The 21,079-nt window shown below is 39.3% G+C and overlaps 1 protein-coding gene across 10 annotated transcripts in view; it reads right to left on the bottom strand.

The window, feature by feature from the left end:
• rapgef2 (Rap guanine nucleotide exchange factor (GEF) 2) overlaps positions 1-20,845 on the bottom strand; it is a 106,515-nt gene extending 85,670 nt beyond the window's left edge. For 7 of the 10 annotated variants that reach the window (XM_038698732.1, XM_038698733.1, XM_038698741.1 and 4 more), the window contains exon 1: positions 20,175-20,243. In XM_038698732.1, coding sequence (XP_038554660.1) covers positions 20,175-20,243 — 69 coding nt within the window. Of the gene's footprint in view, positions 1-20,174 lie in introns of all 10 variants that reach the window. The other 3 variants (XM_038698737.1, XM_038698740.1, XM_038698742.1) reach the window with 1 other exon arrangement.
• Between the last annotated feature and the right edge of the window lie 234 nt (positions 20,846-21,079).

The following is a 21,079-nucleotide window of genomic DNA, read 5'->3' as shown; positions in this document are numbered from 1 at the left end:
CAATAAAATTTACAATAAAATATATATTTAAAAAGGTAGCACATTCTTACATTTATGCAATTTTGCTTAAATGATTCAGAATGATTTGATTATTAAAACAGTTGCCAATACGGTAATTTCAGTATTTCTTTCGATTCAACAGCCCGGGGTCACCCTAAATTATGCTTAGAAGATGTCTCTGCTTATCTTATCTTTTAACACCACGGTGTCTGTTTGCCAGATAGGAAGCTTTCCTCTAGTCGAGCACTTTCACCGTGGCATGAATGGTCAATCCATTTATTCATTTGGCTCTGGTTGAGTGCAGATAGCAGACCTCTGCATGCATCTATCAACCACAGTAGACAAACATCAAAGAAAGGGGCTTGGACCTTTCACAAACAATGGGACACCGTGGGAGAGATAAACAAGAGACTCAGGTAGAGAGATGAAGGACATTCCTTTTTTGAGCATCTGAACACACCCATGAGTCTAGTTTGAATCAACAATCACTTGCATTTTAATTGCAACTACAAATTCCCTGTGTCATTTCCATATCTGGTTTATAGTTCATGGTTGGATAGAAACGAGTAAAATTGAGCAGGAACTCATACAGTAGAAAGAGTGATCTGTGAATGTGTGCCAAGGGACTGACATAAACTGCAAGGTGATGAGGTTATGTTTTTATATCTCGTAGGAATGACCGATTAAGTGTATAAACCCATAAAATCAGACACATGATGGCAGTTTCACTGAGTCACCCAGCAGAGTAAATCAATGATCGTGTCTCCTTTGTAACATCTCCAGCCGTCACGTTAAAAGCTAATCTAAAAAGGTGGGTTTTCATAAGTGATTTTAAAGAGTCCGTGTCGCTGCTATCTCGGATGTGAATGGGTAAGGAGTTCCAGAGAGAGGGGGCTGCAATGGTGAAAGCCCCCGTGTCTTATCTACCTTTGTGCCTATGAGAGTTTTTTTGAGTATGATTATGTACTGTAGATTTTTGTGGCCAGGGAGAATGAACTTTCTGGTACTTTTTGTGGCTATGATAGCTTCATGTTACATTTTGTGATGAAGTTACAGGTGCTGGAGTATACATGTGGGGTTTTCCTGCGGTGCAAAACATTGCTTATAAAAGTATGTGCATTTTACAGTCATTGTTGAATCCAATAGTTAGTTATACATAATACTTTATTTTCATTATATTTTTCCTCAATAACAATATAACAAATGTTTATGTTCAATGCTTGATTTGATACAGCAGGTCTCCCTGCTAATATAAATATGGGAGAATTGTTGTCAGTAGGACTGCATATAACGATTATTTTTATTATCAGTTCAATCAGTACATTACTTGTTTTGATTAATCATCATCATCGTTTAGCTTATGAAATGTGACGTGAAAAATAGAGTGAGAGTTTTAATAAAATGTATCTACACTAGGGCAAGTACTATCATCTATTAATGTTTTTTGATTAAATGTTTAGGCAATAAAATGTCCAAAAGAAGTGAAAAATGCTAATTCACATAAAACAAGAATTTGTCTGCCAACTCTACTGCTATCAAGCCAACGGCGAGGCAGAGAGAGTGAGAGTGCCCGCCTACTGTGAGGCATATGCACTTCTGTCAGCACTGCCAGGCAACTTGTAAAGAACTTGTTTGAATTAAGTTTCACACTGAGTAACATCTCACTGGCAAATTGTGACCCTTACTTCTGTCTACAGTGGCAGTCAGATTAGCAGGCCTGACATTTGTTGGTTCAAACAAACCGTAGAGCATGACACACTCCATCATCAGCTACGTTTTGGATCCTTCTCAGCTAAAAAAAAAAAAAAAAAAAACTTTCCACGGTCTGTAACTAAAGGAGAACAGGACAGTGGAACAAGTAAGAGATGATAAAGCGCATACAACTTCAGAAACATTTTGACTTTTTTAATTGCATTCTTTTCAATGACATCACATTAAAACTGCAGTATTGACTACAGCAGTTTCCAGTTTGCTAGAGGCTGCGTTCAGCGGACAAGCTGCATCTTCCTACCAGTTGGCTCATTACACCATCCCTGTCTAAGATGCTTACGGCCTTGATCCCTGGCAGTCGAAGAAGGAACGGTCGTTCTAATCACAGCACTTTGGGGTGGGGAGGATTTGTTGTCGTTCTGTTTCAGAAAATAGCTGTGAAAAACACAAATTAATCCCCCGCGACTTGGGAGCGAGGACGACCTAGTTTTATAACAATTGCTCACTTGTCACTGCGGGGTGAGCTTTTAACTCAGTACCTTCAGCCTCTGAACTTTACTGCAGCCGCTTCAAGGTTGGAATCAAACAATGAGGATGTGGTATGCGAAAACAGCTCATTAAGGTGACACAACCATGATTTAAGAATCAAATGAACTTGTGAATTTATGTTTGAAATGCAAAATATGTGGACTTTGGTTTTTTTATATTAGATCTTATTCAGTGGTTAGCAAAAAGCTCAAAAATGTATTTTTCAATTTAAAGCAAATTGCAACCTACTTTTATTTAAACTAATGTAGCCTCCTGTAACTAGGAAATGCATCTATTCATGAATTCATTAAGTCATTTTTGTGCAGCCCCATACCACGTCATGATCCAGAACATTCCCTTTTGAAGGTTTGACCTTTTCCAGGTTGGCCTCTCTATGCCAACAACCCCTCATTCAGTGATGCGTCGGTATTCCTGGATCCTGTTACCGTGACAGCGGAGGGGCCGTCTTGTGTGTCAGGCCGGGGTGAGGCTTGCATTCCTCAGATGACACTGGCTAGATAATGTCTCAGTGTCCACACCAACAGACGCACACACACACACGCAAGGCCTAGAGAGGCCATCACAGCCGTGCGTTCCACCCCCTACTGCTCGCTAACCTATGTAAGGTACTATTTAGCATACCAAGTGGTGGAGCCATCTGCGTCAACTATTAGAACCATGAATCTGGGGACCTGCTGGGACACAATCAGTCTTAAAAGAGGGCTGCAACTAACAACTATTTTCATCATCAATTAATCCGCTCAGTACTTCCTTGATTAATCAAATAATTCTCACAATCTCAGTTTCCAAAGTCCAACCTGACGGTTTCGAATATCTTACTTCAAAAATAATAAGCAACCATTTTGATAATTGATGAATGTGTTCAGGCACTTTTCAAGCAAGACGACATCTGAAGATATTACTTTCAGATTTAGAAAATGGGAATTATTTAATGTTTTCTGACATATTATATATCAAAAGATTAATCCACAAATAACAGAAGTGTTAGTTGCAGCCATACTTTACCTGACAGCACATCAAAGCAAAATGTCCGTCGGGTCTTCTGTCGGGGTTCATTAGTTAAACTGCTGAATGTCACTTTCATTAAAAACAACCACAAAGACAGCAAAACCCTTCTCTCCGCACCAGACTTTAACGCAGCCTTGCATAAAATGAAATGTCAGTCTCATCAATGTCTGGCTGTCTAATAAAGAGCATATGACTGCATCAGAGGCTGAATAACAATAAAAGTGAGTGCTGGAGCATAATTAAGTGGACAGAGCTGCTGTAAGAGGAGGTAAATAGCCTGTAGCAGTGTAACGAGGTAAACAGACCACTGGGAGTCAGACAGCCAGTGCTGAAGGTTGGAAGGTCACGTTGCCTACGGTGCAGTATCTGCTAATGGCAATATATTGCATTATATTGTCTTCTCAGCACAAACGCCGCAGCGTGTCTGTGTCAGTGTGCCAAGTGGGACTGAGGAAGACCACTCCCCTGAAGCAGACAAAACAGCAGTGACAGCAGTTTATTCCAAATGTGCACAACGTTCATCATACACCTCAGGGGCAACAGTATGATGTTCCACTGGGTGCCACTGTGTGCATGTCCGTCTCTGCTTGTGTTAATATGCGTGTGTCCATGTGTGTATTCCTTTGCCTTTGTTTGTACATTCCCCGTGTTAACAGGGTGACCAGCAGCTGTCCTTGAATCTCTATTGACAGAGAGTGTGGGATCTGCTGGGTATTTTTATCCATTAGCCTATGTGAGAGAGCAGGTGGAGGCTTGTGGGCTACAACAAGGTCACACAGTGACGAGTGCTGCTACGCCGCTATCTGTGGCTGTTCTGGTCAAACGTCGAGGTCTGAGTGCCTGTTTTACAAAGACACAGCATGTGATGATAGCAAAGGGTTCACTGGCAGAATGGAAGAGCTCATTTCCAAAACACTACATTGATTTCCTTGGGGGGAAAAACATAAACTGAAGATAATCCTTCAAAAGACCACAAAAACAAAAGAATCCTGGCACCGTTTGTGTGATATCAAACCTGTAATTATCCTGCACACTGCAATTTAACAACTATTGCTTTATATTTTGAATTAATGAAGAATGAGAGCATCAAGTAACACTTTAAACAATCTTGATAAAAAAAGAACACAAATGTCCTTCATGTTTTGCCACAAGGACTACATTAAAACCATGTGCCACCTGAATGAAGCTGGCACATACTACACAAAGCTAATTAACAGCCTTATTACCATTAAGCACTTGGTGTTAACTCAACAGGTTAAGCTAGCCGAGCACATGGCCCTCTCCTTCCTCTCTGCCATGGATGCTGATTTAAGTGCTGGACAACAATCACACTTCCACTTGTTCATACTATTTAAGAAGAACATGGGACTCTCCTTTTGTCTACAGGAAGGCATCTGGTACATCCAGCCATCCTCCACTTTCACTTTTACACCAGCTTGATGGATTTTCCTGAGTATAATTACACCTCTGAATGATGGTGGGTGGCAGAAGTGGCCGGTAGAGCAGAACAACTTCCCAGTCAGACAAAATTTGAAAGCACTTGGGAGCTGCTGTTTATTTCCCACCATGGTCAGGCAGCTGGTGGACACGGTGACTGGCTGGAACAGGAATCAGGGAGGCATGTGAATGAGCTTAACAGCACCTACTTGAGCTGCCTGCCAGTACAAAACCCTCAAGAACTAAACTGCAGTCTGTCTCTTTAGGCATTCAAATTAGATGCATGTAAGAGTAAGTAGCAGCAGATTGTGAGTTAGTCTTTTACAAGAACTGTGCAACAATTCAAGTGGACTTTTTTTTTCAAATAAATAATAAAAGGTGTGCAAGTTTCATAGAAAGCCAACACATTTGTTTTAGCAGTAAGCATATCTAAATAAATGCTAAGGGTTAACTGACCTTTCTAACCCATCTGCTTTGATCAGTGCTGCAGCCAGATGACACAGATGTTTGTTTGGAAGTGTATGCATGTGTGTGTGTTTAGCCCAGCAAAACCAACCTCCAGCAACCTCCTCTAAAGATAAAGATCATATTATATAAAGTGTCAGCTTGAGTATCATTGTGGCTTGTCAATATATCTTAAAGTGTTACAATTGGGTTGAGAACAACTTATTGCTGCAGCTCACTAACTCACTCTGATGAATGCACGATTGCAAACCAGCACAAGCAGCAACAGTTGGGTTTAACAAAATGTCCCATCAATGAGACAATCATCCAACTGAGACAGATGTGTGGCAATTAAAAATTATTTTCAACAATGTAATTATGCCTGCTTTGACTGTGTGGTTACATATATATATATAAATAATTGTTTTATGGATGATAATGTAAACATAGAAAGGCCCAGAATAACAGAAATACTGGGATTACCATTTTGTACATCGAGGATGAGAGTTTCTCTAAGTTATGGGGTAAGAAAAGAAATAATTGATGAGGACAATGAGGAAGGAGCTTGTGGTCAGCATTAATGAAGAGCTGCATTGTTCACAGTACACGTACAGAACGATTTATTAATCAGTATGATTTATACAAAGAACTGCACAAGGTGAGAGAGGATAGTTTCTTGCTTCGAGCACGTGTAGTGAATATTAATTCAGAATCTGCAGTAAACACTGTAAGGACGCAATAATGCACTCGTCCTTGAGGGTATAAGAAAGACAAGTTGTCCAATAAGTAAAAATTAACTTTCCTGCATCAGTCTGGTGCCATCCACATAGCATTAGTCAAGCCACACAGATACAGGATCTCACAGCGATCTAATTAGCACTGAATGATATTTGCTGACACAGTCGCACCTCCTATAATACCACAGTACTGTCACACGGGGCATGAATTCAAAGCTTTTAACAGTAACACAAGAATAAATTATGGATCTGGGATAAGCCTTCACCAGCCCAACTGTGATGGTGTGTTATGAGGAAAATTAAGTTAAACACCTACTCAGATACAACTGGTGTTCAACATGTCATTGTTCTTTTAAATGTTTGGACTTCAAAATTGAGCAGTTACAGCAATTTCTTCAACTGCAGATGCAAGATGTGAACACAACATAGGATCACCTTTTAGGATGATTTGGCGAACTGGGTCTGTCAGCTGTTTGGTGCTGAGGCAATGTACAGCTGGTTTTTCGAGCTCTCTGAAAAAAGCTGCCTGCTGCAGCCGAAAACAACAATATGAGAGTGAACCAAAACAGTAAAGTTGCTGCCCGGACAGATAAACAATGAGCTGAAACACACTAAAGCTCTGTAAAGCTGGGGGGAGCTGCAGATTGAGGTGATAAAACTCGGCAGGTTATCATTAGGAGCGACATATTATTTTCACATTGTTATTATAAAAGATATCACTGTATGCAACTAATATGTTGTCAAGATTACTTCTAAAGATTTAACATGGTCTGTTCTTGGACTTGATAACGGTTATATCTTTTATCCATCTGGGGTGAACGCAAGTCAAATTTTACATCAAAAAAAGCATGACAACCGCTACTCTGATCACAGCCTTATTCAGAGTCAACCACTGTATCCAACAACAACACAGCCTCAGCCCACATTCTGCATCTAAGTCTGCACAATTAATATATTAACATTAAAAAGCCCTGTTTTGAAATCTCAGTTTAGAAAGTGAAACAATGAGGCAGCATCAAAAGACAACACATGGCTGTAAAAGTAATTATTATGTGCTTTCCTATGGTATAGAATTGCAACAAATACAGTCTGTAACTTTTTCATTATCAATTAATCATTAAGAAAAAATGCCAAACATTTCATGTTTCCAAGGAGAATTTGCAGCTTTCCTTTTCATTACATTATTGTAAATTTTATATTTTGGAATGGTATTGGTCAGTAAAAAAAAAAAAGAGCCTTGGGCTATGGGATGTTGTGATGCAGTGTCTCTGCAGAAGACTTTTTAAGATCATTATGAATGCAATTTAAGACATATTTCATTTCTATACTGGCCAAAAAAAGTACAAACAATATTTCTTCATTGCTTTTATATGACTGATGTTTAGCTACCGTGTGTCAAGTCCAAAGAACCGCCGCTTTTAATGTTAGCACAGATCCAAACGCTGTCCGAAGGTTACTTACAGGAGTTAACACTGTTTAGACTACAAGTTCAATACGAAATTTCCCCAAAAACACATTAAAAAGCAGGACAGAACTTAATGCAACTTCACAACGATACACAACAATATAAATTATTGGGTTCTGGTGCATCAGCTATATTGATTTAACAACAAACTATATTCAAAATTGATTATTAAAACAATAAATCGCAGTTCTCTTTTGATTCACTAAAGACTAATTATCATGATATCTTGGGTAAAAACAGCACACTTTTTTTTATTCATAAACATGCAGCCTTAACCACAACAATGGCTCAGTGTGGATTCAACGGTGGAAACAAAGAGATCTCTCAGTTCTGTCATTGAACCTCATCTTAGCAGGTCTGTACCCGGGAACAAAGCCAACTGTCCGGCCAAATGAAACCCGCTCCATCTCGCTCAAACAAAGGCCTCAAAGAGGTGCAGCGCAATCATCACAAAGTTATGCAACATCGTATAAAGATCAATTCACAAGAGCTCAAAAACAAGGAGAAAAGGGTAGGTTGGATAAAATGGGATGGGGATGTGCTTTAATCTTCCTGGGGCAAGTGGCTTGCTTGGTGGCCTAAATGATCCAAAAATGCTTGGTTCCAGCTTCCCCCACTTTCTTCTTTCCAATTAACTTGATGCAAATAGAAGCCAAAGGCTGGAGGAGGGTTACTAATGAAATCCCCCAGAGTTCCACAATGGGGGAAGAATAACACTGATTTCCAACTCTGTCTGGGTTCAATACTTTGCTGTGACGGCATCCATTTGGTCTGTAGAGTCATTAATCCCATTGAAATATTTATGGAATTCAATAATCAATCTTTTAAATCTCTGCTGGGTTCTCCTATTGCCTTCTGCATACGGTAATTGCAGCGTTACACTGCTACTCTGGCTGGAGGTTGCTAGGAAACAACCAGAGAAACTCTTTCACTACGAGAACTGCTTTCACACAAGCCAAATTTCTCTTTTAGGGCCCCAACACCAACAAACAGTCCCTGGTCACCACAGGAACATTAGAGTTGATTTGGAAGAAATCGATTGTAAAATATAATGTACTGTTGTTTAGGAGCCTGTCTTGCTGATTTTGTTGTGGCAGCATAAGAGGATGTGTTTTAGTAAGCATCACTTTAAAACAATACCCTTTTACATACACAAGGATATTCAGATAATGGTCAACTGATGTTGTATGTTGCCTTGGCTGAAACGCATAATTTGTGTATTTTCTGTTTGTTTTTTTCCCCTCTTATAGGGATTGTGTAACTCTGGTTTACTCCATATTTTTGTACCAAAACACCTGTACATCCTGTTTTATGGACACAAGAAAAGAGAGTCTTCACCTACACTTTAACTAAATATGGAATGGAGACTTACAAAAAACATTATTCAACATTGCCAATATGCAACTGAAAGTACTTTATGGAATACTGCATTACACATGCAACAAAAAAACACTGCCAGATTTAACGGACGAGAGACTACGGCTCAATACAAATCAACCAAAATCTATTAGAGACATAATTTGGCACATGAAACGTGCATGCATGACTAAATTAGTTTTAAATGCAACCTTGGCAGTGCCAGTGGTCTCATGTTTGGAGTGTTTCCAGAGGGTCTCTGGGATGCAGGACTATCAGCACATGAACAGCATGTTCCCTCTGAGCTGGAAGCTAGCCAGCAACGTTGCCTTTGTTAGTAACTATATGACATTGTTATCTATGCTCTTTCGTGATTTGCCATCACAGTGGAGCGGGATTTAGTGCCTGACTGTGTAAGGTGTGACTCCTCACCTTTTTATCTCAAAAGGCTGTGATTGTCACCCATTAAACCTTCTATCAAAAGGAGACAATGAAAGTGTTGTTCTCAAATAACACTTTGGTTAATGAGAGCTGATGAAGAATCTGGTGAGCTGCCAATTAAGGTCACAACAGCTAGAGATAGAGGTGCTGTGAGAGCCACTTAAGCATATAAAGTCAACTATGCCAACAGCGTGAAAATCATGCATAATACTTCTAACTACAATCTTGAAGCATACATTAATGCCTGCTGTGAGGGAAAGTGCCAATTCTTGAAGGCCTGCTCAGGATCTGAATCATGCCCTACTCAGAAACTGATCATAGTGTTCTTGTGTTTAGTATCTACACCACATTGGTGTGCCCAGCTCGCCTAGTCTTGAATGGAAGTTTCCTGTTTACAGAGTTGCCTTATGATCCCACCCAAGGCCTTTCACTTCACTCAGACTAAAATAGGCCTCAGTTCCAGACGGATGGGGATTTCAGGCTATATCCTGAGGATGTTTCACAAAAGAAACATGGCGAACCATTGTGATCTTTTAAGACTTCAGTTACAAGTTAAGGTTTTCCCTCTCCATTGCAGCACTTAAGCTAAAAGTCAAAAGGGAAAAAAATGCAGATCTTTTGTTTTTTATTATATAATATAATTTTATGGAACTTTCTAAAGGACTTAACTGTTCAATTTGATCTACTTTAGCTTAATGGTAGAATTACCACAATTTGTAAATTAAAAAAAAAATATAATTTTATTCTCATAAAGCCAGGGGCATTTGACGTTTGGTAATATATGTTTTCACAGGAAAGTGACAGTATGTATTTCTATTTTTGTCAATAGAAATACCAAGTCTAGTCTTTAAATTCTCTAATGCATGGAATTAATTTATGCAGTAAATTTTCTATATACTCCATAAAAAATGTGGGTTCGCTTATTGCAATTATGACAGTTTTCATATAAAATTAAGCTAGATGTTAGATGGTTGCTCATTGGGTATTGGGCTATAATACAAGTCTTTGTTTAAGTCTGCTTGGCATGTGTACAACTGCAGTTGGTATAATTTAGCTAAAACAGCTATTCTCAGTGCAGCGACAAAATAATTGCTTTGACTTTAACTGTTTTTGACAAGCAGAAGCTGGTTGTAACAGGGAGTCATTGTGTTGGGTCCACACCACACTTGCTGGTGGATTCAAAGCACTCAAGCCTATAGGAAAGCATGCATGAATGGCCTGCATCTTTCCCTCCAATTATAATCAAATACAATCTTAATTTAGCCCAACAATAACATAGCCACAGTCAGACCTACACAAGTGGGCAGTATAACAAAGTCATCAGATGAGAATGCTGTCCAAGTGTTAGTCATTACAGTGCAGAGGTAAATATGCTCTATAACATGGTCATAAATGGACATGGTCAAATTACATTTAGCATAGCAATAAGTCAAACTGCTCAATAACAGTTGAAATGTGTTTAAAAGCTCACCTGTAATATTAAATAAATGATTGATGGACAAAAATATTTTATTTCAAAACAAATATGAACACTTTTCAAGTCAGTGTGACACGCATGTTTGTTTTACTGTGCGTAAGGTTTTTTTTTCCCTGACTGCAAACAGAATTTCTTCCTTGGATAGATGGAAAGTTAAGAAAAGATAAGAAAAGATAGTCACCCGGCATCAGCCATTACTCTCTGTCCTTGGGTTGAATCATTTCTCATCTTCTTGAGTTTTCACTTCACACATATTCAGCACTTTCTGACTAATCAGCAGTGATGAGAAACACTGTGCAAATGTTCACTCTTGACACAGAATCACATTAACAAAATGTATGACGCAATTGCGGAAATGCACTCAAGGGGCTGAGGTTTCACAGTAAATACATTTGCAGGACCATCAGGATTCTGTCATTTTGACTGATGTTACACAGCTCCTCTATTACTGTGACTGTTTCTTGCCCATTGTGTTGTGCTGTGTTGTACAGTTCAGACTGTGATCCTTTTTCTCAATGATAGAGTCTAATGTGCAGGCTTTGCCTTACAAACAGAACAGAGGAGTTAACCACATTGCTTAATCAATAACAAATAAGCAAATACTTCTATAAGAAGATTGCACACGCATTAGCCTCTCAGAAAAACTGCTACTGTGGCATTATGACACTTGGTCTTTTCTCCATCAAGGCTACATAACACATAAGCAGATCTGCATACTAATCATGGCAAGAATGATTAATGAATAGGGTTTGCTCTCAGCAGGAATGGTTTAAGTGTGAAGGAAACATAGGGCCATATGGGAAAACGTCTGGCAATGGATGGCTGTTTGAGGTCAACCAAGGCAAGTGTCAATTAGCCCGGGCAAGGTCTGAGGGGCAGATGAACTCATGCCTTTTAATAAATAATGCTCAGCCGTAACTGACAACACAGCATTTTGTGGAAAATTATTGCTCAAACGGTGCGAAAAAAATCCTACTACAATGTCACCAGAGTGAAATCAATGTCAGCTTAGCTGAAAGGGGAATGTTGCATCACGGCAATAACTTATGTTTCCACAAACGTGTCCCAGAGGTAAGGTCCTAAAAAATCTGGGCACACACAAGCTCTCTGGTTTAAGAGTAGCAGAGAGCATCCTGATAAACTCAGACTGGCACCCAAGCGATCCGGACTCTGAGCCATTAGAAAGAGAATGTAATTGGTGGTTCAGTTTAGGCAAGCTAAGATAATTATCCCCTTCTTCCCAAAAGCAGGAAGTGGGGAAAACTGTCAAACATTCCAGGGAGAATCAGATTATGTTGAGGCCTTGGGTAACATAATCTAGAAATTTTCCCTAGAAAAGACACAGGGCTGCAGAGTTGGAAACGTGACCAGCTACAGGTTACACAAACCCCCAGGGACCAATTACAAAGATAAGGTTTCAAATAGATATTGTACACCAATCCGCTCCACTGCACACAGGAAGTGGAACAACAGTATTCCTAATCACTGATATATAAATGGGGGAAACAATGTTGTGTGGAAGCCTTTTTTCTACATTGCTTTATTTTTAGGCTTCGTAGGGCTATTTTCCCCATTTTGTTTTCTTTTTAGGCTGCCCACTATGCCTCGTGTGCCCACTGGCAGAACTCAAGGACTGCTGCTGCAGCAGTTTTCACTTTTGACAACAACATACATTAGCAAAGACAGCTGTTTTTGCTCGTACTAGCGTTGTAATGAATCACCTCTTTTAGCTCACATGGCAAGTAATTACCTGCCTACCACCAGAACAGCTGTTAATAAACCACAGTTTGCATGAGGCATGACAGGCCACATTAGGATCAAAGGCACATCCAGCAAACAGTGTTGTGAGCATTACAGACACTGAGTAAAAGGTCTCGAAAGAATGGGAATTTAGGAAAATGTTATCACAAAAACTTCAGTCCTCTGATCTGTCACCATCCCACACTTTCACTTTACACACCAGTCCACATTTACCATGTTGTGTGTATTTGCAGACACACAATTGGCTGGTGAAAGGAGATTAGCTTTATTGCTTTTCAAAGAAGGTCAAATGATGGATCATGGGATCTTTGAACTTGTAAGCATCCCATCCTATTCAAAATTTGCATGCAATAAAGTTTGACTTTCAAAAGTGTGTTTCTTTGTAATGATAGGTTATTTGTTCAGTAGAATGATGTCACCTTGTCACTTGGACTAGAGGATCTCTTTGCCATCTTCACATCAGGGACAACAATGGAAATAAGTCTTTGACTTCATAGTGGCATCACTGACATTTGTATTTGTTTGTTGTTTGACGTCCTCCTTAAATTTCTACCGACTACACTGATATCAGTTTTGTGTTCTGCCAAATAAAGACTTTTATTTCAACGCGATTATTAAAGCATTCATGTCACCCTGTTTCCTTCCATTTGTTAATGATTGAACATTTTTATTACGTGGAAAAAGCTGTTAGCACGTTTAGTCCAACTCATACATTAAAATCTCCAAAGACAATAGCATTATAATTTTGTTTTTACGCAGCATAAAACGTACTGATCTTGACCCTGTTTGTGCAACATCAACCATCTTTAAGTGCCATTGTTAGAAATACTGTAAACAAGTATTAGCTGCATGGTGAACCCATATACCGGGATTTAGAGATCCCTAATCACACAAATTAATCAGCTCTCCATCTGATCCACTTTATGTCTGAGCAGTTCACCAAGAGGCAGGATTATAAAGCAGATTATACACCAGAGTGAGCCTGTTCTGCGTGGGACAGAGGCTAAAAAGCAAATTCACTCAAAAGATGTCTGGTAGTTGTTCACATGAATGACATTAAAACCATTTTTTTAAAAGCCCAAAACATATGTATTTAGCTTCAATTCAGAAGTGATTACTGAAACTACAATAGAGAGATGTAGTCTGTTGTGACAATTTGTGTTAGTCACTGATTTAGAGATTGCCTACTGAATTTTTAAAAAACTACAAAAGTTGTGCAAAGTCTTTTCTGTGTTGTAAGTGTCACTTTTTCCAAATGCTGGAATTTCCAAAATCTCATTTAGGAATGAAGCTCTTAATGACAGCCACAGCAAGTAGCGTAATTCAATAGCAGTCATGTAAATATTGCACGTCAGGAATGGTTTATTCTCTAAGCTCTCCAAGCAGCCAAGTGGGTCTGGGGCTAAGTTATGTAAAGATTGTGGTTGCTCAGTGGCGTGAGGTCTATTGCCTTCTGCTGTGATAGCAAATGGAATTTCTGTAGCCTTGACTCCAGGGCTGTTTTTCTTTGCTTTAAAAATATCTCAAGGAATGCGAACATAAAGAACTGAAACATGCCTTTGACATTATAATGTGTGTGATTCTGTTACAACAAATGTACAGTGTGACCATGAGGGCAACATCACGGACCATCCGACAAGCTGGGGCAGGGGGCAATGCACACATTCATTGACATTTTCAATCAAATGAACCACTAAAAGTTCAACTGGAAGTATTTGCTGTGCACAATACTGCTAATCTGTCAAAATAAAAAGGGCAGGCTCTTTTTAAGTTTTGCAAAGTTATGGGAATAAAAAGGTTCAACCCGACAGATCAAAGCATATGCCAACATTCAAGATCAGAATATGAAAGTAGCCACAGCTGACAGAATACTGCAGAACAAGCAACTCAGAAGCCAGCATGAGGTCTCACAATAAACATGTTAGAATTTTAGTTACTTTAACTTCCTCGCACCCTCTATTGTTTAAAAAGGAACACGGATATGATTCTGCCGAAGGAAATCAAGGATACTTCTGCAAACTTGGCAAAATGAAAACTTCTTTCACATGCAGCTCCTGAGGAAGTCTCCACCTTAAAACATTTTTGACAGTGTTTACTGTTTGGCAGTGTATTTGTAATTGTCCCCAGAACGTTGCACATGACATATGATCTTGAGTGACTTGTACCAAAAGCACTCTAGCCTATCTTCAACTTCAGCTGTAAATGGAATAATCTTTCTGAATTTATCACATTATGTGACGCTGAAATGACTGACTGAATGAACTGATTAATCCAGAAAATACCCAACAGATTAATTAGTAAAAAAAAAAAAATCATTGGTTGCATCTCTAATACTGAGCAACACCACTCAACATTCATATAGGGAGAAATCCGCTGTAGGCCAGACAAAACGTCATTTATTTGACATAATCATCCTAGATTGACATTAAACAGATAAGGACTATCTTGATGATGAAATACTACTTGAAGTATAAATCTACATATATACTTAAATACCCACCTACTTTTCATTATTAGATTTTAGGGAGTAGCAGGCGCACATGCCTACGCAAACATCCTGGTATATTCCAGTAAGAAATTTCTGGAATGTTTTCTGGCTTGTAGTCAACCATGGTATCAAACATTAATCTGTACAATTAAACTGCATAACAGCCATAAATGCCATCTTCCTGCAATAAAAAGGTTATATTTATGATTTAAGATTCAACCTTTTCATCAGTTGCTCCCTATGCAGCTATAACACTGAAGAATCAATACTTTTAACGCAGTAATCAATATTTTTATGGGTCCGCTGACCAGTAGGCAGCGCTATGGTTTATGGCCATCACAATATCATGGGGAAAAAGCTGATGTGTAATTAAAAGTATTATTCAAATGAACCAATCAGGAGCTGTGCTGGTCTTCTATGTGGGTATGGGACGTTGTTTCTTTCTTCCCTTCCTGAAATCATCCCCTGTATTTAAACTGGGAGGAATACGTCACTGTGACCGCTGTGTGTGTAACCACTTGGGCCTACACTCAGCCTCCACTTTCAACACAAGAATAACATGTGACATCACTTTACTTCTACAGGGTCAGCAGCGTTGCACAGCCCAAGCAAAACGGCAAGGAAAACAGTGACAAAATTCCCTGAATTCACTGGAGTTTTGGAGGATTAGAAACCCCTGTGTTACCTGGGAAAGTGACACCATTACAACTCCTTTCGGAAGAAAAACTTTGTACAGAAGTCCATCCTTCTTTTTCTGCAAGCAACCTGGAGCGTTTTTAAATAGCCTAGATATTCATATGCAAAAATAGGAAGGCAGTCACAAAACAACACCCAGCTTCAGAAAATAAGAACAGCTTTGTTTTTAAGCCATTCTTCTGGCTTAAGTTCAAAAAGCTTCCTGACGCTTTCCTCTTCCTTCTGCTTATACTGGGCAGGATGCTAAGGGGCAGGGCAGCTTCGTGCTCATCAGTCATTTTACAAACTGTAGCATCTACTTCCTTTTTATACTTACGTATACCTTAATTTGTTAAGGATGTATAAAATTACAGTATTTATAATAGTAGCTCTGCAAGTGAATAGATTTTTTTTTATTTTATTTACAGCCAACAACCAAAATGTGATTCAATATTCAATTGGCTATTTATTATTATTCATTTATAGGTATTGTACTTCCAGTTATTTAAAATTAAATATAGCATTACACAATTTCATATATAATGAATGTCCATTTATTTTCATATGTGGGCAGGTCTGTGCTAATAAATACGTCAGTTTCAGCTTAATTTGAAAGTAAAAATTATTTTCCTTTCCGTTATTGCTGACTCTTATTTGCACACGTTTCTGCAGTATCATGCCATGGTTGTTCTACAAACTTTTTTTACTCACAACAACTCACTAGGGTCAAGAATATCTATTAAAAGGCCCAAAATGCATTTGTTTTCTCCTTAGTCTCTTCCAGTACAGTCACAAGCCTTCACTGATCTCATGTGCTGGTCAAGAATATGTGGAAACAATGTAAAGTAGGTAGCTTGTCCCTCCAGCTATGTGGCTGTAAAGCAGGGTCACCGCAGCGGAGGATTGTTTGTGGCCTTTAGCTTTGCCACCTGGCTAAACAAGCAGAGAGCCTGTCCTGAGTCCAGTTACTTGCTGCAGAAACAGACCAGCTGAAGCAGAAGTATTCATTTGTGCGCCATGGACAGTCAAGAGTGTGCTGGGTTTTGTTCCTATAATACCAAATAAAAATGATTTCCACTCATTTATTCCTGATTAGGTGGTGCTGTTCACACTCTTGGTCCTTTGTGACACACAGTAGAATGATGTGATAAAGAGATGGATGCTGCATAGAAATATACACTTCAGTGCCTTTATCGTCAAAAGTAATGACATTAGATTTGCAGCCAAGAGAATGTCGTAGACTTTAACACACAAAGCCTGCGCTTCATGTTCGATAATGAACACACACTCTAGGGAAGCAACAACTTATTTTAGACAAAGATTAATTCAATGGCTGTTGGTTACAAATGGATTTGTTTTTATAAATGAATACAATCTCAAACAATATTGACCAATGCCAATCACAACTAACCAGAGAACAAAGGGATGCCTTAAAACATCTTATTTTGTCTGAACAACAAAAATTCTAAAGGCATTTATAACGAAAGAGATACGAAGCAACCGCTCAAAATGAATAGGCTGTATCAACAGAGTGTTTGGTATTTCTACTAGATAGACAGAAGACAGTGCATGTGTTTTACAGTGTCTGTGGTGTCCTGAAGAATCAACTGCCATAACTTTGATTAATGTAATAAGACATTGTAGCTAAGACCCTGCTAAACATGACGGTGGTAAATATGGGCCGATACTAAAATCCCGCTGCTGAGGGAGGCTTGCTGTCATTATGTCGTCTGCAAATCTGATGTGTGATGTGCCTGTCCTGGTATGGTCTCCTGCAGTCATGTACAGAGAAGAAAAAGACATCCCTAATGGGAGACAGTGGATGAGAAGCTCTCTTAAGATAAAACCCTATGAACTCTTATTTGATTAAGTCTACATGATGAAATCCATCATCCTTACCTCCCAATTAAGATTAAATTAAAAAAAGCTTAACGTGTGTGGTGGGATTGGGTGAAAAGTCATCTTATAACTGGAGGGTCCCAATTCAAACCCTGCAAAACATCTAGCATGTCCATCAACTAACTGAAACAACACAACGCTGTGCTATTGAGAATCACACTGCACTGCAATTCATTATTAAATTTGGACATGAAAAAGAAATTGGAGATCAAATAGCCATGTCATGTTATCTTAATTCATATCACAACTGCAAAAATGTGCAGGCCTTTGAAAACTATGACAATGTGGTGCATTTCCAGTTACAGGAAACTGACAAAGCCAGTGTGAACACTAGCTGTCAAGCGGTCAGTTATTTAACCTGCCATGTGACAATGGGGTGAGGCAGAGGGTCAATCCCACTGTGGTCAGTCTTGAGCGATACAGACAGATCCCTGTAACCGTTAGCTAATCCTGACAGAGAAGCCTGCCAACCACCATTAGGATAAACTATGTCAGCCACCACGCTCGCTAGACACTTGAAAAGAATACAGGGAAAGGTGCTGCTATTAAAAAAAACACACCAACATAAATGTCTAAAAGACTTTAGTTTTGATAAACATGCTGTCTCGCTTTTCTGCAGAATAACCACAAGCTTTCTACTGGACTTTATTCCTGGGACACAAATGCGTGGACTTCACTGTGATGCAACAGAAAAATGACATGGATGACGTGTTTCTAAATACATCCATATTCTGTTGGGACTTACTCACACTTACTTCTGACTAAATCATTTTCAAACGTAGTCATTAATTAATTGTTCAAACTGTCCTAGTTCGCCGCTCTATTCCTTTCATTCAAAATGCAACCATTTCAAAGACCTCATGAATGAAATGTTTGCACACTGACTCAGTGTGGGTTCATACCATGGCTCCAGAGTGTTGAAGGACCTCAGACATACCAGTCTTATTATTATTTTTTTTACTAAATCTTCAAGCTTCAGTGTCTTTTAATCTGACTATTTTCCAGCTCAGAAATTGCTTCATTTATTCTCACATATTCTAGTCAAGTTTGGAAAGTTTCAGAAACAGCATTCACACATTGAGATGAGACCGAAAGTGAAGCTGATGTCACTGTCAGGTGGGTTAGCAGGATGAGGAAGGTTATATGACTATACAGGTGTTAGTACAGGTGTACAGGTGTTATAGAGGTACCAGCATTGAATCACATCCTCACTTCCATATCACAGTGGGGAACATGAAAAAGCAATTTACACTATTTACAGAATCATGTCATTAAAACGACCAGCAATTATTTCCTTCTGAGGAAATCACCGCTTACATGGGAAATAATGCAAATATCAGGCTATATTTGGCTTTATGATTGACAATTCAATCCAACATTATAAAATTCACTGGTTTTGATAAAAGATTAATGTTTTTTTTTTTTTATTACAGCTCTGATATAAACTACAAAGGCTTAGTCATGGTTTAGATAAATATTGCTGCTACTGTTGCCAACCAAATTCTGTATCCATGTCCTTGTTTCCAAATCATAGCCTGCATAAAGCTGTACCATGGGTCTAATAAAGTTAACAAGCTGTCAATGACACCATAATTTTTTCCTCAAAGTCAGATAGACAGGCAGACGGCTGTGCCACTAACTGTAGCCCACTGGTTAAAGTGGTGGCCTATTGATTGTCCATTGTGTGTAAAGCCTTTGCTGAAGCAGCATCCATTTGCAATGGAAGCAAATGAAATAATATTCTGTGTACTTGCAATGTATAACTGCTAATATCTGAAGGCCTGCAAGCTTAGGTGTGTGTGTGTGTGTGTGTGTGTGTGTGTGTGTGTTTTCCCACAGGATTTGCATGTTCAGAAGTCACACAACTGGCACTCCATACTTCAAAGAGGAAGCTAATAGTATGAATCAGATGAAATTGAGGTGATATTGTGAACTGCAGGTGCTCTGCTTTAAAACAAATAATAACCTAACAAGGTATTCCCCCCCCCCCCCCCCCCCCCCTCTTATTCTATGCTACTGCAGCACATGAAATGTCCCCATGTCTGTCTATCTCCAGAAAAGAACCCATCCAATAAAAACTCACAAAGAAAGCAATGACAAAACATGATTAGGTCCAAACAAAGAGAAAAAAAAGGGGCTATAAAAGAACATCAACCTAACTCTGAAGCATTGACCTTTAAATTGAGTCTCAGTGTGACAAAAATGATTAAAAATGAAATAATAAATGACAAGGGGTAACGTCTGTTTTAGTCGGCTAGTGTGCGCTATTGGTTAAATTAGGATTAGCCGCAGCCGTGCCTCTCACATACTAATCTCTCTACTCTTTTTTTTATTTTTATAAAATGCTGCAACATGCAAACGTCAGTTTAGCACGAGACAACGTGGTGCCAAATGCACAAGTCTCAAATGTAAAAAAAAACAAGAGGCACCAACTGAGGCTAGTTTGGGTTAAATTCCCACGAAGGCTTCAGCTCCTGTAGTAAGCCTTAAGTAACGTTAGCCTTGATTATCTCTGCTGATAGCCGGTTTAGCGGGATGTATCCACACATAACACAACAAGCTGAATGGCAACAGTTGCACACAGAAACACTGCTCGGTTAACGTTACTCTGCAAATATGGTGAATGCTGTAATGTTAAATTGTAGCAACCGAGCTGAAGTCTCCACTTTCACGTACAGATTCCATTAATGATCAGACAAATGAGAACAATCATAAATTATTTCTGACCTGTTGCGTCCTTTCAGCCGGATTCATCATCACAGCCTGCCGAAAGCTGTTATCCACATAAGACGCCATTGTTTTGAAAGACGCCGTCTGGAGGATACTGAATTTCTTATCCTAATAAAATGTTTATTAATATCCAGCGCCCCACGGATAGAAACAAAAGAAGTCCCCCTGCTGTCTTGCTTTATTCTTGTCGCCTGTGCTCCGATTCTAGCGGATAAGCTGGGAGTGCCCGGAGCCAGGCCACGACTGAAGCCAGACAGCCGAGCAGTCTCCTCGGAGTGTCTGTCTTTCTTTGCCCGAGCCGAAACCGGCTGCCAGCAGCAGTCCCACCGAAGAAGAAACTTCTTTTAAAAGCGCGGCTCAAACTGTCTCTTAAGAGTTATTTTCTTCACGTAAAAATGCCCCATTACTCAAGGCAACGTTCATCAAAGCCATTCCTTGTCTCTTCAGCATTCTGCTAGCGACGAAAAGAAATCCCATGTATGTTCCACAAAACAAAAAGGTAAGCAAAGGGCGAACAGTTATCCTGTCAACAACAACCTGGCGTCCATTATGAGAGGTACACCCGAGTACACTCACTGAGAAAATGCATTATATTAACATTTTTAATGGGACTAAAAGTGACGATAGGACCGCCGCCGCTGCGCTCTGTTGTATGCCACCATGGTGACTGACTGACACAGCAGAGGAAAGCCAGCCACAGCAAACACTTGCACTTCCTTCAAAGGTTTTCAAAATAAACCTCCAGAGAGAGCAACGTGTTTCACGTTAAAACAAAGAGACAATAAAGGAAACTGGATATATTCAGGGAGGGGTCTGCCTGCGGTAAATTATATCTACATCTTGTGCCCCCCCCCAAAAAAAAAACAAATGTCATTTTCTCTGCATGTAAGTATACGCTAAAA

This window comes from Micropterus salmoides, unplaced genomic scaffold, assembly GCF_014851395.1.
Source record: "Micropterus salmoides isolate LMB-PRFRI ecotype aquatic unplaced genomic scaffold, ASM1485139v1 Ms_hic_scaffold_5, whole genome shotgun sequence".
NCBI classification, from domain to species: domain Eukaryota; kingdom Metazoa; phylum Chordata; class Actinopteri; order Centrarchiformes; family Centrarchidae; genus Micropterus; species Micropterus salmoides.
The sequence above is the reverse complement of the archived record's forward strand: the minus strand, read 5'-3'. Positions and strand labels throughout refer to the sequence as shown.